Consider the following 18,289-nt stretch of genomic DNA (forward strand, 5'->3'; position numbering starts at 1 on the left):
GTAGATGATTTACGTTTTAATCTAGCGTTAACGACTCGGCGTAGACAGGCGAGACTAATGACGAGACCAAGACCAATCGCGCGTCTATGAAGCGCGGCGTACAAAAGATACTCCTCGAGGTCCATTACAGTTGACAAAGCGAATATTCCTGATCTATTATCGCCGGAAATTCAGTCCCAAGTCGAGAAAGTATGGCTACGCTAGAATAATACCGGGTTTTTTTTCCTCGGCTTCGCTCTTTGCCTTTCAATAACTCTCGTTTTTTCCTTTTTATAAACGCACACGTAATTCAAAACAATTTTAATACAAAAGGTGTGAATCGAAAAATTCCAAGTTGAAAGTACGGCTACAATAATATCGGTTTTTTGCTCGGCTTCTCTCTTTGCCTTTCAATAATTATTTTCTTTTTTACAAATGTACATGTAATTCAAATCAATTTTAATACAAAATATATCAATCGAAAAAATGCAAATTTCTTTGTATCGGCTATAATATTTTTCTCTTAAGGGTCTTTGAAAATTTCTTCTCATCTCTCGATGTAAAGAAAGAGTTACATTTCCGGTTAAGCCGGTGATCTCTGCGTTTCTCATTGTGCAACGCGAGATTAAAAATCAAAGATCGAGATGTATCGAGTATAACCGGCACCATGTTTACGAGAATCTCTCCTTCTCTCTGTTTCTCTCTCTCTCTTTCGACTCGCTATAATATTTTTCGCGAAGCGAACATAGCGATATCGTTCGTACGAATTCACATTGACCGCGCTCGCAAAGAGATATGGCCGGGTGTATCGAAATGCGATCTCCGCGTTTAATTATGAATCCTTCTGGGAACGATCAGGAAACATATCCCGATACACAGCATCCCCTTTCCCTCCCTCTTCCGTTTCGCGAGAGAGGCGAGAGAGAGAGGCTGCGAGAAACACTAAATCCACGAGTCTGGTTATGTTTTGAGCGGCGCGTTCGAGGAAAAAACTTTATCGTCTTCTCGCACGAATATATATCGTCGTCGGCGACACCCCCTTAGCGCTGCTCTTAATTTAAGGATTCACTTAATCGAACTCTCCCCCCCCCCCCCCCTCCTTTGCGTAAAGCGAGAGAGTCGACGTTCGAGTACTATAATAAGTGTCGTACATATATAATAATATTTAATAATATATCATGATATTTTTTTATAATATAATATATAATACATCTAAAAAATATATAATAATGTTTTTACCGTAATCTAAAGTTATTACGATAATTAAAATATACAAGGCGCGCGTGCACCGAGAAATTCGTCAACACAGATGGAGTATGTGTGTGTGTGTCATCAGCGTTATATGCATTCCGCGCATACCTATTTGCGACACGTTGCTTATTTCGAGACAACGTCAAGGTAGACTCATGATAGAGAGAGAATCTTGAAGGATCCATCGGATGGAATATTATGACGCTGTTCAAAGGACGGTAGCTGCCGCCGCGCGCTTTAATCTCGCGTTAACGACTTCATGTAACCGGCCGCGAGACTAATGATAAGGGCGAGTCTCGAGTCGTATCTATCAAACAAACAATAAAGAGAGTAGAGAGAGAGAGAGGAGTTGGGGGAGGGAGAGGGCGAAAGAAACAGAGTATCCTTGGCATTCGCCATTTTTTCGATGGCCCTGCTATGGGGAAAAGGTGTGAACTCCTTAAGCTGCCGAGGTGTCGGCTCGTCAGCAGTCAGGAAGGTGTTGGGCCGCGATCATTTATTATCTCGAGATTGAATTTCTCCTCGGCTCGGCCAGCGCCTCGGTTTAATTAAAATATCGTTATGGGTAGGCGGGGATTCCTGCCGCCGTCATCTCGCCTCGCCTCGTCTCTCGTCTCTCGCAACCTCGTCCAAACCGACCTCGCCTGCCTCACCCAACCTTCTCTCCCCCTCGTCCTCTCCCCTTCTCCTCCTTTCTCGAAAGCGATAACCGACCTGGGGGGAATGCGGTCCCAGGGAAATATGCTTCCGTTGACCGTTTCTCCTCGACGTAGAATCATTTTCGCGCCGGTTCTCCAATTTATCAACATTCTTCTGCCCGTGTACGTCTCTCTCGTCAATTTCTTCGGCTGAGATTGCGTATAGTGTATTACGTAAGCGAATTCGGCCGATGATTAATGGGGTTTTGAATGAAATTTCTTCTATAGGGAGCGCGTGACACGTGTCCTTAATCGTTGCTTATTCGTTTATCGTAAATACGTCCGAGTATATCGATTCTTCCGTTAATAACATGATTTACTTTTGGAAGGAGCGAAGAAAGAGGTTTTAAAAAACCTCTGTAGATTATTAATAATAATTGTGCGAGCCTTTTTTTTTAGAAAATTTTTTCTCAAGAATTAATTCTCTTTGATGAGTACGAAACGAGAGAAATCGAAGAGAGAGCAAAATTCAATTGTCGCGTATGTCATTGGACAAGTTTATCGATTTGTAAACCTGTTAAGCCCGAATCACACTAGCGATTGGCGATTGCGTCTGCGATTGCGATTCGTCAAATGGACCAATCAGGAAGCAGCCGGCCAGCGATTGCCGTTTGCCATTCGTCTATTTGTCGAGTCGCAATCGCCAATCGCTAGTGTGATTCGGGCTTTAGGCGAGGAATCTCAATCGAGCTAAGCGCGATCGTCGACTCGCTTCTTCTCAATTTCCTTAAAAGCGACCGGTTGACAGATTACACACAACTGCGAAAGAAGCAGCAGAGCGGATCGGCGGCGTTTATCCGCCTCGCGATCAAAAAGTGATCAATACGGGCCGATCCTGGCTGACCCGAGCGATAACGAGGTATTAACGATCGGAGCCGAACCAGTTCGAAGGGAAGGTGGTTGTTCACGGACGAGCCTCACGTTTAGCCGATCGGTCGAGGCCATTTCGTCCGATCTCCCTCCCTCTCTTTCTTTCTCCTCTTCTTCTCTCATCTCCTCTTTCTCTCTTCTCCCGTTCACTCTCCGGCGAGCCTTTTGTCTCGGATCGTCTCGGGGTTTTCGATTATCGTCCGGGGCACCGTAACGATCGCCTAACTCAGTGGGCCCGCCCCCAACAAACGGCGACTCCACCTCCGAAAGACCCCGGGCCCCACTTTTTGCATTTAAATTAATTTGCGCCGATTAATTTTTAATTAAAGCCGAGACCCGGGCCCGGCCAGGCGCGAAACGCTCGCGTCAAACTTGTACCCGCTCGAGACTCGATCGAATAATATTCTCTCCTCGGCCGCTCTTTCCGGAGAGCCGCCTTACACGAAGCAGAGCCGGGCCCGGGTGATATTTTGGCGGTGCCGCCGATTGGACGTGCGCGAATTTATGATACGGGGAGAGATTGGGGTCCGGAAGGATTCCGGGGACGAGAGAGATCTGCACGCGATTCGATTTGCCGTTTAAATAATTGAATCGCTTATTTCTTTAGAATAATGTACGTGTAAAAATTAAGCGATAGCGCGCGATGGTAGGTCTAAAATCTATTTATAATCCTTTGATCTCGCCATTACGTTTAATATCAGTTTAGACATTTTTACGATAATTCTTTTTTCAAGCGGTAGAGCAATGGTTGATTTGTCATCGTGATTAGGGGATAAAGAAATTATATTTTATATGTATATATATGTTTTTCTTGTTTGAAGGAAATTGAAGAATGTTTAGATTCTCGTTGCACGCAACAAGCCCATTACATACTTATTAAGAACGGAAACGCGTCACAGGTTTGAGCAACCTTCGCACAACCGGCTGGGTGAATATTTCAATTCAAGCAGATAACATTGTAAAGTTTTTTATCCCTCTCGAAAGGTGTTTATCGGACGTGTGAGAGATTCCGAATTAATTTATCTAAATATCCGAAGAATAAATCATTCGGACACTTTTCTCGCAAATTATTCAACGCTCGATTTTTTTTCTCAATATTTTACATACTCTGAAAAATCCATTTGTCATACCTATATACAGAAGGAAGATTAATTAATAATTAGTCTCGTGTTTTCGAAAAAAAAAAAAAAAAAAAAAAGCGATGCGGTAACGATTTCCGATAAATCACCGAAACCCCCCTATATAAGACGAGTGAAAATCCGCGAGAGATGCTGCGAGATGTCTTTTCCCCTCTTTCTTTTTTCTTTGTCTCACGTTCAATTTTCTCCTGCGAGGATACCTTCGGTGGGATCTTCCCCCTGTACGAAAGACAGCGCAGCGTTCATAAAACGGCCGTAAAACACTAAACGGCTGTAAAGCCGCTGCCCCAAAACGCATTGCGGTTTTGCTGCCGCTGCTGTGTTGTTGTTGTTGTTGTTGAACAACGTGTTTCTCTTCGCAATCCGACCGGATAGAGACACGCACCTCCGACATTAAATCACTCCGCAACCACGCCCTATCCTGTCTCCCTTTCCTGTCCTTTTACCTCTTCTTCGAGAAGGATCTCGCAAGGAAATTATCGATGTCGAGGACACACAAACCCTCTGAATCTTCCTCGTATACGAGTATCGTCTTGGGATTTTAAAATCTTTGACTAGACGATTAATTCCGATAAAGTGACGGTTTTATTCTCCAATAAACGAAATCGCATTCATTTTCGTGATGCCTCTCCATTAGTCGATTGCCTTTAAATCCCCGCCCCTCTGCACAGACGGTAATTAGAAGACGACTTCCGGCAGAATCCGCGAGACAATTTCCGGCCGGTGATTCCACGATGCGAAAGATTATCGCCGTCTTATCATCTCGATGGCGATAATTATTCACCGGATCGAAAGAAAACACGACGTTTTAGATTCTCATAGCGGAACATGTGATCGATATATGTGTATATAAGGGGAACTGATTGATTTTCTTTGTTTTTCACGCTCGGTGTTTGTATTGCGAATTGAAACACGCGTAAAGTTAAAATGACGGAAATAACTTTGCCCCTGAAATAGCGGAGGCCATTATAATTATGTACTTAGGCAACGCTAGTTGTGCGTTGTATTTATATAATTAGCGGATAATAGTAACCTGTTGTGGTCGCGAATGCATAATAAAGGAGGTTCTCGTGAAACGAGAACATGTAGATAGAGAGAGAGAGAGAGAGCTGCATATATTCACGACGCTAAATGAATATTAAACGTTAAATTGATAAAGACAAGACCAGTTTTTATTAATCCGCGTTTCAACGAGAAGATTCATTGCTAATTGCGAGTGTTTATCTTCCCGACTGCGTGCACGACGATAATATAATTTGAAGACAAGTAAAAACTTTTAGAAACATTCTATTGTTGAAGAATTCTAAGATCTTTTTGGATATGTAGATGAGTTTCTCTCCCGAATCTCGCGAAACTCCCTATCGATTCTCGGAGCGTTCGCTTGTCGGCACCTCAGGTGATGCCCGAAATTCCCGGATAGGTCTAGAGTGTCTAGCGAATATCGTTTTGGACGGAGAGACCCTCGTCTCTTGACGGGCCGGAATAACAGGTTCTTCCATAAGTCAAATGGAAGTCGGGTAAACAGTTATATACCTGTCACGCTGGCCGACTCCACGTCGATTATTTTATGTCACGGACTTCCTTCGTTACTCGATACCGTGATAGATAGATATTTTATAGCTGTAATAAGACAACTTATTAGCGCTAATCACGCGCGCGTTTCCTCCCAAGAACCTCGCTCGGCACCGTTAATCCGCAAATCCATATTGCTATCCAAACAACGAAGGAGAGAAGATTCTGCTATTTTTCCTAATTCTCATTTCCTTACGCAGAATATTAATTAGTCGCTTTCGCGTCACGCTAACCACGTCGAGTGGCTAATCAACCATGATGGGATTGAGTATCTTACAAGTAAGTTTGAATTTGTTTCGAAAAAATTTAAATCCTAGGAAATGAAACTTAATTATTGGACTCGACTCGAATCTTTAAGTACACATTGAACTTGAGGGTCTCCGCGATCAGGATCAGAGCTCGCTTATCAAAAGTCGCGCAAAGCAGCGAAAACGGAGTCGTGTTCAGTGACTCATCATCCGCTTTCCAGCGTGGGCGCGTCTCTCCTCCAGGTGCGCGATCCACGATTCCCTTCCCTTTTCTGCCCCCCGACGATATCGGACAACGATGAAGACGTTGTAAAACGAATGCTCGCCCCGTGTCTCGGTTCTCACACCTCGGCGCGGCTCGCGGTCAAAGGCCCGCGGGGGGTAAGGCCGGTCGGGACCGTCGGGGCTAATTGATACGTAAGATTACGTTCCCCGACCCCTGTCGTCGTCCCCCCTCTCCGCCCCCGCCGCAGCCGCAGCCGCCTCGTCGGGATGATTGGTTGTCAGACCGGGCTCCGGTCACTAAATTCCTCGGGTTCGGCTCGTTTCTGAGATTCCGAACCACGCCGAGGCGCAACGCCAGGTTTTTTTAAATAACACCCTCCGGCGGCCGTCATATGGGAAACACTCCGCGTCGCGTTTCAAGGGGATTTCGCGAATTTTATTTTTTTTCGGGGACGAATCGTCGCTTGTGTGTTTGTGTGTCGCCGCGATATATTCCCGATCGCGGAATGATTCAATCATTCGCGGAAATAATCTGATAAGTAGCGCGCTGCCGTTTAATAACAGGTATCATGTAAATTCCCTACTATTAGTAGAACGTAGAATTGCTTCTCCATTCACACATATTCGCGTATATACATTCCTTTTCCAGCGAAAGTTTTAGCCTTTACCTGCGTCCTTGAAAAGAGCATTAGATTCGAATGTTTCTTCAACAGAGATATTGTATAACGATCGACGCTGAGATAATTGTTACTTCTTTAATTTAGAAAGAAAAGCGGTGATTATTTTACGACACTTTGAATTTAAAGCTCCGACGTAATTGTTACAATAAGATCGACTCGATTAGACTCGATCAATATAGAAACGAGACTGGCCAACAATTACCTTTTTTTTTTTCCTTTCTTTTTGTCTTCTCTCGCGCCTCGAATCGATGATGGCTCGATATCGGACGACGCGACTGGCTGAATTAGGCCTCACGGACCTCCCGTGGCTTCCAGCTCTTCCAGAGGAGTGTGTTAAGTAATACATTACGTGTGCACAACACCTGGACCGCACAAAGGCCGCCTCCCTTTCTCGGCCCCGAGATGATCGTGACTCGTTAACACCCTCCCGAACACGGCAACCACCGACGTTCCGACTTCACCCCCACAGAGATCGCCCCGGCGAGATTAAGGACCCGTCGTTCCTCCGCGTTCTTTTAATAGGTCCGAGCGAAACTGATTCGCTCGGATTAAATGCCGCGGCTTCTTATCGAAAAAATTTATTCCTTCCGACATTATACGACTGCGTTCCCGAATGAGATAAGCATTTATTATCTCTTAACCACTTAATAACTCCATTCATTATCCCGCTCATTATTGAAAAATATTCCATACTTGTTGATGCTATCGCGGAATAACTCCATTTGCCTCTGATTCAAAAATAAGGTTGCGTAATAAAAAATCTTTTCATTGATCAATTTGTAATTAAGGACGAAGGTTTTGCTTAATAATCGCATTCGAAGTTTTCTCCCGAAATAGCTGAAGAGATACGCGAGATTATTCAGTTATGCGCGGAAAATCTGCCCGGAATGAGGGAGGAGGGATCAACCGGGTGTCGAAAAATCCGTGGAGAGCGAATTCGAGCGGGGCACGTTTGCACCTTGGCTCGATTAGCGGCTCTTCGTGGTACAGGCTCTTCGTAGCCGGACGGGCCCTGCGAGCGATCCGTCCATCGCGCCTCTAGAAAGGGGGGTGGAGGGGGTAAGGGGGAACGATCTGTGTGTATGTGGGTATGTATATGTGTGCGGTACAGCGCGGCGCAGAGGGAGCGAAAAGTGTCGGGCAATACTTTTCAGGTCGTCCGTCGCGCGGCTTGACGTCTTAATGCACGTCGAGAATAATCTCACCGCCAATTTATTACACTCTTTCTCATTTCTTTTCCGGACCTTTCGCCCCGCGTCCGCGGCGCACCTACTGGACCCTTCCTTTTGTACCCTCTCCGACGAGGAAGAGAGAGAAAGAGAGAGGACTCTTCTTCGTTCACACTCCAAGCTGCTCATCTCTTGCTCCGGGTCTCTCTCTCTTTCTCCGAGAACCGCTCGCATCTAATAGAATACATAATTTAAATTTTTGAGTTATATACGTTGGGAGGAAGGGAGAGAAAGAAGGAGCAAGAGAGAGGGACGTGTTCGGAGAGAAGAAAGCGCAGAGGACAGACGCGCGGCGCGATAAATTTATGAACTTTATGGGGATTTGGAGAGCTGCCGAGAAAGAGAGAGGAGAGGGGGAGATCTTGATCTGTGTTGTATGGATCCTCTTTGGCGCTAATAATAATCCCGCTGATCATTTATATGGCTGACGTAATTAGAAGATAAGAGAATCAGGATCGATGCTCAAATCTGCAAGACAATATTTTGATTAACAGAAAATAAATAAAAGTTTGAAGAGCGACTTTTTTTTTACACATTTAATGTAAAAAAAAATAAGAATTGTTTTTGGCTTCTTCTTGTTTTGTTTCGCATGATTAAATGTCTATTGTTTATGAATTATAAAATCTCGAAAATGTGCTCGTCGTTCTAATTTCGGTTCGACAAAGTGTGAAGAAATCATTTTGGGGACCCGGTGGTCCCCGATGACGAAAGACTCGGTAAATCTTACGCTCGTATAATAATTTAATAACGGACACGTACAGGTATGCGGCGACCCACACCTTATTTAGGCGACGGTTAGGATGCCTCTTATGTTCATAAATAATCGTCCTCGGATTAAGAAGATGCGGCACTCGTGGAATTTTTTAGCTCCGGAAATTCGGCCTCGCTTTGAGGAGGACCCGACTCGAGAATGGATCCTCCAGTAATGAAGCCGCATCCGTGCTCGAATAACCAGCTAGCTACCTTTTTAGCGTCTTCGAGAGAATCCTCGGCTCTCTCTATTCACGCGCGTTATATACCTTTGGAATGACTATATTAAGGTAAAATAATTGAATTGGGCGAGTCGGACAAAGTGAATTGTTAATTGGTTTGGTGCTCCTCAGGAATTTAAAATTCCAGAGTAGACAATAAACTACATTCTATCTTTAAAAAATTATCAAGTATTCAGATTATAATTCTAGGATACAAAATAAAAATAATCGAAATTTAAATCGATTTTCGAAAATCTCTCTACATTGAGAAAGTCTGGGATAATATATGTATTTTAATGACACGACTCTCCGCTTTTACAAAAAACTTGTCATCGTCTTAGACACGATTCGAGGACATCATATAAAGCGACTCTTCGGCGTGATCTTTATTGTGACAATAATTTAATTTCGAGCCGCGCGGACTTCTGGCTTTGCTCGTAAATACGACGATTATCGTTTGCGCTTATTAAATCCATCCGGGGCCCGGTCTCTCTCTCTCTCTCTCTCTCTTTCCCTCCTCTTTCCCCTCCCTCTTGCCCATGTCGGGCCCCGGGTACCCATCTTCCCCCTTTAGCCCACTCGACGTTGCGGTTCTCCAATCAGCGGCGCGGACACGCTCGCGGTCCCCCTTTACCCCCTTAGGCCGCGCCGATGCTAATTTCACGGGGCTCGCGAAGCCTATTGCCTCGGCAGCAACGTAGCAGCAACGTGGCAGCAACGCGGCTCGTTCCCCCCTCGCGGCGGCTTCACTGATGATGACGAGATGATCACTTAATTTGGCCAACAGCTGCCGCGCTCCTTCTTCCCCCTCTTCATCTCGTTCCCGCTCCACCTCGTTCTTCCCCCCTGCGCGCCTCTCTCTTCCTTCCTCTTCTTCTTCTATCTCTTCTTGGGTTCGCTCATTCTTTTATCCGGCTCGTCTCGACCGAACCCGAAGGGACGGCTCTTGAAAGAGACACTCGTAGGGACGAAAAAATATCGCGGCGAGTTTGTTGCGGTGGTTACGCGCCGGCGATAATTAAACTCATTGCCGAGCAATTAGCTCGTGGAAAGGTGTACCGGAAGTGCGAGCATCGTCGGACAAATGTAACTGTTGCCATATCTCGTTTTGCACCTTTTACATCTTTACGTATATATACTAGGGTTCTCGATGTACAAGAATTTGGTTACTTTTCACGTACTACTTGGATACTGAATATATCGAGTAATTTTCCAGGTACTCGGTCCTTGAAAAAAAATGGCGAAATTTCCTTTTTCCCTTATTTTCTCCGCGATATTATTATACTTCTCGATACATCTCTTCCTTCGCGTAGGATTCGAATAACTTAAGGGGCGCTTCTCTCGAAGAACGAGCGGTTATCGGCGACGGTGTCGCGATTTATATTCGCTGTCGACGCCGGTCGTTCGTCTCCGCCTAAGTTTCGCCAGTTTTTTTTTTCCTTCTTTTTCTCCGCGACGTTGGCGGTTAGGCGATACGTTTACCGGCGGAAACCTGGCGTTGAAACAATGAACCGACCAACCGGCGTGCTCCCTGCAAATCTCCAGACTTAGCGTCCCCATTGTCACCCCTCTCTCTCTCTCTCCCTCCCTCTTTTTCCTGCCCTCCCGGGCGGCCCTTTACCGTTTTCCTCTCTCTCTCTTCCGTCCCTCTGCCACCCCCTCGCGGGGGTGCGCGAAGGGTGCTTTGCGCGGATTTAGACGGCCCCGTCGTCATAGCAACGCCGGATGGCGAACGCCAGCCTCTCTCTCTCGAACCTCCTGTTTCCGCGCGCACGAACCGGAACGCGCGTTTTCCGCGGCCGCAAACGGCCGATACGAGCGATCGTTTCCGCGCCGCGCCAAATCCCCCGTAAAAAGTTTGCTCCGCACTTCGCGTCGGTCATTGAATACAGATTAAAGTGCCAATTGCGCCAACGCGACGGCTCCCGATCTCGCCGTATCTCGCCCAGAGGGAGGAAGAGGAGAATGAGGGATGGATGTTTCGCGTCCGGAAAGTTGAAGTCGTAAAAGGATCAATCCGGGGGATCGAGAGAGCGAATTAGATTTGTCCTTCTCAAAGTCATCAATGAAATTAATTAAGTTCCAGAATTTAGGAGAATTGTGATGACGATCTGATTAAATGATGCACCAACTTTACATTTAAAATTTAAATAATCTCTTTAATTCGAATGGCAAGAACGAAAAGTTTTGTCTGTCGAAAAAGGAGAAAAAAATGAGACTCCCTACCATTGAATTTTGTCATCGGTCTCGCGACACCGGCGTATTTCATCCAGCGACGCCGACGTCGTATATTTCAGCCAGCGGCTGTGCCTGGATTTATCGTTTTAATTTCTGACGGGATTGAAGCGGGAAGAAAGAATAAAGATATCACGGGCACCCGGGGGGATCCTTTTCCGCGGAGAACGCGAAACAAAGTGGAAGAGACGAGGTACACACATTCATCACGAGTTATTAACCGAGGTAACAAAAGATCGACGAAAAAGAGTCTGAAAGATAGAATCAGCTGATCATGACATTTCATTATAACTCCTCGTTTTATTATTTCCGATATCATTAATATCATTATAGAGACAATCATTGTCATTTTCGTCATTTTACAATTATATTATGCTACTTATCTAACATTGACAGTATTTGACGATTGAGATCAAAGAAGAGCCAAAAACGTTTTATAATTATCAGCGTTCTTGCAATTTGTGTATATTTTTGAGTCCACGCGCGAGATGCGAGTTCTTATCAAGGGATGGGAGAAGGGTATTACGTATTAAATTATGATATCAGCCGGAGGCGTCCCAGCGATATCCCGATACAACGAACGGCAAAGGGAGGAAGTCGAGATACGGGACGACTCCGTCGCGAAATTAACCCTGGAGATCACCGGGCGCTTCCGGAGGGATAATTTCATTTGGCAGCGAGCCGCCGGATTCTGACCGCCGGCTGTCTGGCCGCCATTTTCTCTCTCGTTCTCCGTACACAAAGAGAGCTTTTTCCCTTTTATCTATCGCCAAATTTATTCTCGCAATTTCCGCTCCCAGCATCCTACTCCCGAACAGAGAGCTGATGAAACGAAATGCAAATTTCGACGCAATTTGTCGGGCAGTTGTTCGATTTCTGAGGAGAGAGGATTCTCTTCCTTCGCAGAAAGAAAGTCAAACTTTTCCCGGAAGAGCTTACGAGCGAGCTTTCACGATCGTGATAAACTCCCAAAGCCGGACGGGACAGCGACGATGTTACGGGTCAAGTCGAGGGACGACGAGGGTGTAGGAAAAAAAATAAGGTCTCTCGCGAGGAGACGGTCGGGAGAAACGGCGTGAAAACGTCTCCATTTGCGGGACAGAGCTCGATTTTTTCCAAGTCCATCTTTCGAGCTTTATCCTCCAGGGTTATTCACCCTCGGATATCTCACCCTCGTCTGACTTTTGCACGGGAAAACTTCGAACTACTCTGATTGTCGAATAGGCGGAAAGCTTCGCTTGTCAATCGATTTTGGGAAAAAAATTGCAAAGAGGGAGTCATGATTTTTAACACCTGACATTGTTTCGGGATTCTAATAATTACGCTCTTACATTTATGCTCCCCTATTACATTTTTTAGACAAATATACGGTGCTCGGTTCTGTTTATTAGATGCACGTAAAAATTAATGAAAGTTTTCACTTCGTAGAAAATAGAAAAGTTAAATCTTACAAAAGATTAATTCGAGATTTTTGTTTTGACAGGGATTTCTTTAATTAATGTAACCATTTCATATTTCTTCTATAAAGTATATTCAACACGACGCATCCAAACCTGGAAAATTTCATTTTATTTTATCGTCATATTTTGCGTCATCGTTATATATAATATGAGACATAAATAAAATGAAATAAATTATAGCGATGAATGTTGTGTAATGTTATAATGGAACGAAATCTTGGCACACATCTCTCTCTCTCTCTCTCTCTCTCTCTCTCTCTCTCTCTCTCTCTCTCTCTCTCTCTCTCTCTCTCTTGCGAGCGTGCAATAACGATCCCTTTCCCGAGGGTAGCTACCCTCTCTCGTATACCTGTAACATCAATTAAAATTCTCGTGGTCGATGCGCCGCTGTTTCGCGCGATCGTCCAACGTTTTTAATTGGATTAGAGTGAGACGGCTAGAGCGGCTAGAGGGGAAGGTGGAGGCTCGTCGTTTCGAGGGTGCGAGATTGCGAGGAAGGGGTCGGCGGGATATTTTCAGAGAGTGGGGCGAGTGGTTGGTTTGGCGCGGCGGATAACTCAGGTAAAATGACAGAGATGAGCGACTCTAGGTTCCCTTTTCCAGCCGATTCCACCAAATTCGCCGGGAAAGGGAGACAGAGAGAAGCATCCCCGGGAAAATGAGGGAATCAACTTTTCCATTGCGGCTTAATTTGTTTCCATTGAAAATTTCACGTCGCGTATGCAAAGCATCCCTTTCTTGCGACTTCGTTCGCGAATAATAACATTGTTTTGCAGAATTAAAAACGTTTTCGAAAAATAAATTATCAATTATTCGATAAGATGAAAGCGCATCTCGTAGACGTTTTGTTCGGGGATACTTTTGATCGATATCGTTGAGACTCCCTTTTACTTCAGATTCGAGAAGATCTCGTGAAGATCGCGATAAAGCGATCCGCTCCGTGCGCTCGCATCTGCATTCGCAACACGCCGCATTAATTATGTATTCAATAAATTTTAAACGCATTGAAATGAATTCAAATTGCAGATTAATATTAAACGGCGTGCGCTAATTGGCCGGCCAATTATACGGCGTTAATTAAACATTAGATGCGGCGGCCGCTAATTCGAGCGCCGGTGCAGACTCGCGCGATCTGCAGATCTCCCTTCGACTTTAGAGAGGAAATTTACATTAAAGCGGTGTCATCTCTGTCGAGGATGCAGTAACATTTGTTGTAATACCATCGGCCGAGTTTCTCTCCGAATATATCGACCGTGTGACTTCGTAGAAACACAAGATATCCCTGAATGTAACTTTTGCAATAATAAGTTTCCACGATATCTTATTCAATCGATAATTTATTTTTGAAAAAAAATTCGAATTCAATTAATATTTCTACTCTGATGTATAAAATAATATTCGCCAAATTTATACACGTTGTGATTAATTAATAATAATTACTGCGAGGCATTAAATCATATTTATTTCTTGATCTTGCAGCGAGTATTAACGTAATGATAAATGGGAAGAGAGAAGGAGATTATTATTTTATAGAAAAGGAATATTTTATTACACTCAACTACGATCGTTACAATATATTAATGCATGTATTTATGCGGGCGCACATAAAACATCTTTCATCTGTCGAGTTATCGTCTTATATATATATATATATATATATAAAGAAGAAACGCAAAGATCGAATTGAAAATACGAGTCCTTCCAGCAAGTAGCTTTAATAACGAAACCAACATATTTATCTCTGATATGTCCTCGATTGGTGATACAATTGTAAGAAGCGCGTAGAAATCGCCGCAGGAAATCAGAGAAAAATCTTCAATTGAAAACTACTCGATTTCGCATTGATACCAATATATTTTCTTTTCTTTATTATTATTAAAAAAAAAAGGAAAAAATACCAAGTATTCGCCCGAGTATCCCTCTCTCTCTCTCTCTCGTGAGTATCTTGATTATATCGACCACCAATGTATTATAACGTATTGACTATGTTAATATCCCACTCTCTTAAAGAATCAGTGAAAATGTCACATTAAAGCAGTGACGATATTTCATCGAAGATCAGCGAGTATTTTATATTGATTTTTAGTGAAAACACTCATACTTTGTTCCTTCATTTTATGTTTTATTGATGGCAGTGAGATTTCTCGTATGGCTAGTATTTAAATTTAGAATTATTATGCATTGCACTTCTTTACTCTTAACATATGTAATAAATTTTTTTTTTTAATGAAGAAGACTTCAAGACAAACTCAAATATTTTTTTTAACAAAATACATCGTTATTTATCTCATATTATAATATTAAAACACATTTTATAAAATATCACTGATTGAATCTCAGCTACTACCACTAATTGATACTTTTAGTGACAGATTTCATTTTGTAGTGCTATACTTATAATTAAAACCATAGTTTATCAATGATAAAACACTGATTCCATTTAAGAGAGCATCTTACACAGCTTTGTTTGATTGGTTATGCAGCTGAGACGCGATTACGTGTCGAGTTAAAGTTAAATCTTAACAACGAGTGTGACAGAGACATTATTTTACTCCTTCAATATCTAAAATGATAAGAGAAATTTTGATCTCGTTTATCTTTACCTCTCTCATTCGATTCGCGTGGTGTGTATATATGTGTGTGTGTGTTCACAACGTTATTGGCGTAAAGTTACATTTGAATCTCCACGCGAATTACATTTAGGAATTTTTTGCCCTTGAAATTAATTGCATCTCGAGACGCGTAATTTTAATCGTAGTTGACTCTCTTTGAAGTCTACCGCAGGAACCTGCAAACAAGAACGCATTTCCTTTGTTTCGTACACATTGTCGTAAGCGTACAATTGGCGTAGAGCTATAAGCTCCGCTGGTAGAAAATCTCTCTTTTTCAGTTTTCTTGCGCACGCAATCTGTATCCTCCAACCCAATCTGGATTAGCAGTCGCACCAAAAGTTTGGGCTACAGTGGGGTCTCCTCTTCTGGGAGTTATTTCGGGGTCGGAGGCGGGGGTGGTGGTCATACAGCACTTCCGGTGTAAAAGCTCGTCTTGCTGGTCAGGCCGGATGCTCGCTTCTTCCTCTCGCATTCCATCGTGCTGAAGGTGTTTTGGGCGATCTGCGACTTGCGCTTCGGGTTCTGCAGGGTCATGCTGCGCTGACTGGAATTGGAACTGGAGCTGGTGCCGGGTTCCGATACCTTGAGGATGCCCGAGTGTATCGTCCCGAAATTTTGATATATGTACTGGGATTGAATAGCCGACACGGACGTGTTTTGATTCTTCAGGGTGATCGGCACGGTCTGGCCAGCCAGACTGTTGAATCTGGTATCGTAGCCGAACGGAGTGTCCAGCAAGGACTCGTTCTTGTCGACGTAGCCGCTCAGTCTGGAATCGAGGAGACCCTCCTTGTCAGCGAAGCCGCTCAGTCTTGAATCCACGATGTCCTGGTTCTCGGCGCTTCTCGCGGAGAAGTCGGTAGTGTACCGCTGTTCCTGGCCCGACTCCTTGTTATCCGTGAAGGCGATCATGTTCTGCCTGGAGTCGGACAGGATCCGGGTGTCGATAAAGCCTTCCTTGTCGGTGAAGCCGCTCAGTCGGGAATCCACGACGTTCCCCTCGGTTTTGTCGAAGTTGTATCGCGGATCGATGCCCTTGTTGTCCGGATAGGCTGGCAAGACGTGGGATAGGTCTGCCTTATCGACGTAACTGATGGCCTGCGGATTTGAGCCTGCGCAGATATCGGGCGCCGACTTGCAGAGCAACGACGTTCCCTCTTCGGCTATTTTTTGAGGCGCTAGGGCACACAAGCGCTAAGTTACTTTTGCTCCAGATATGATTTGCGAAAGAGTAGCGCATTATTTATTATTGACAGGGTATCCCGCGGAATCTTAATTTTTTTTGCTTTTTTTTTTTTTAAGATTATCTAGATATTCCGGTCGGATTTCATGCTCAAACTGCGATAAGATATCTCTGAGGTACTTCGATCTTTTACGTAAACATTAAGTGTCATCACACGCAGGGACACCCTTTCTAGTTGAATAAATTCACCCACTTTTGGTTGGCTGACCGAAGGGTCGTGTCTGCTGCGGTCCTGGTGATTTCTGATGCGCCCTCACGAGATATTCCGAGCTGAGGCCTCTCTGCTCCCTCAGCTTCCTCTCCGCTCCCGGCACCATGACTCTCACCTAAAAGAGAAAAGAAAAAAGAAAAAAGCATGAATATCCCTAAGCGCGATTGCGAGATACGCGGCGATTAAGCTGGGAATCCACTTTTGTTAAACGCAACGACGTTTCGCAGCGTTTACGGCGTTCAAGTGGATTCATAGCTGAAATCGCGCGACCGCAGACAATTTAATCGACAACTTCACCATCTCCTCGACCGTGGAAAAGCGCGCCATGTAGCCGGACATGGTTAAAACGGCCGCCACTTCCGCGAGCATCAGCGCTAATCCCGAGAGCTGAAGGCACCAGCCATAGTGATACTGAGGTAGACCGTTATCGTCCATTTGCATGCCGGACGTAGACGGCAGGCTGTACTTTCCCGGCAGCTCCAGTGACGCGTCCGATAAGGCTGATGCCAGAACTATCAGTCCGCCGCCCAAAGAAAGTCCTGAAACACGATTACACATCCAGCATTTCATCGTCTTTGCGATTGGTTTAAAAAATAATGTTACGAAAAGTTGATTTTTTTCTTTTATTTAAAAAATATTTTTTTTGAGAAATAGGTCAATCTAATGTTTTAATTAATTTTTGCATTTTTAAAATTCAAGTCCAAAGATCTACAAAGTTTATATGTCTATTGAATAGAGTGAGTTTTAGTAGAAATTCCAACTATATGCTATTTGTTTGTCTACAAATTAAATAAGAAGAAGGACAAACAATCGGACATAACAATAAGTTACGTTTAGAAAAGATAGCATCTCAGTTACAATATTATTGAAGATAAAATCGCGTAAATCGGTAAATAAGAGCGGACATATTCGAGAATTTGAAGTTACATCACGATAATAGTCTGCGTCGCATATCTCGGAATGTCTGCAGTTAAGAATGCAATAACGGAGCAGTTTATCCCGTCATAAGGGAGTATCATCCGACTCGGAATTGAATCAGCCATACGAGCTTCGACTGTCTCCGTTTTAAAAGTGTATAAACATTTTTTTTTTCAATTAAACTAGAACAACACAAGCGCGCGCCATTCTTTGGTTTTTTGTTAAAAAAACGATATCTTATAAAAAATAATATAAAGTTTGTTCAAATTCGATTAATATTTTTTCACAGAAATTAGTTGATTAAAGTTTCAATTTGCGAATTAAATTTTAAATTAATGTTAAAAAATTAAAATAGTAATGTGTTGTAAATAATATGTTATAATATCTTATTTTCGAATAATATTTTTTAACAGAAATCAGCTGATAACTGTCAAAAATGTTAATCGAGTTTAAAGTATTATAACATATTATTTAAAACATTATTTTAATTTTTATAACATATTATTTTAAAAATTAATTAGCAAATTAACGCTTTAATCAGCTGATTTCTATCAAAAAATATTAATAAAGCGAAAATTTACTATTTAAATATTCTATTATAGCTTACATATTTATATTCATATTGTGCATGTTATAATTTGCTAATTAAATTTAAAAATAATAATATGGTAAAAGTTATAAAATAGTAATACGTTGTAAATAATATGTTATAATACCTTTTTCTTTCTATATCTTTTAAAGCTATATC

At 43.2% G+C, this 18,289-nt stretch overlaps 1 protein-coding gene and 1 long non-coding RNA gene across 6 annotated transcripts in view; one reads left to right on the forward strand and one right to left on the reverse strand.

Annotated features, from left to right (window-relative positions):
* LOC145944944 (uncharacterized) overlaps nt 1–18,289 on the forward strand; it is a 41,699-nt gene that overhangs the window by 11,115 nt on the left and 12,295 nt on the right. The window lies entirely within an intron of this gene.
* LOC145944936 (uncharacterized) overlaps nt 14,117–18,289 on the reverse strand; it is a 99,104-nt gene continuing 94,931 nt past the window's right edge. For all 5 annotated transcript variants that reach the window (XM_083053638.1, XM_083053642.1, XM_083053641.1 and 2 more), the window contains 3 exons: nt 16,921–17,162; nt 16,606–16,738; nt 14,117–16,347 (listed from right to left, as the gene is read on the reverse strand). In XM_083053638.1, the coding sequence (XP_082909764.1) occupies nt 15,572–16,347; nt 16,606–16,738; nt 16,921–17,162 (1,151 nt within the window). In that variant the 3' untranslated portion in view covers nt 14,117–15,571. The remainder of the gene's footprint in view (nt 16,348–16,605; nt 16,739–16,920; nt 17,163–18,289) is intronic.

This window comes from Prenolepis imparis, unplaced genomic scaffold (assembly GCF_030444845.1).
Source record: "Prenolepis imparis isolate NDT839.2.m4 unplaced genomic scaffold, iyPreImpa1.0 SCAF_14, whole genome shotgun sequence".
NCBI lineage: Eukaryota > Metazoa > Arthropoda > Insecta > Hymenoptera > Formicidae > Prenolepis > Prenolepis imparis.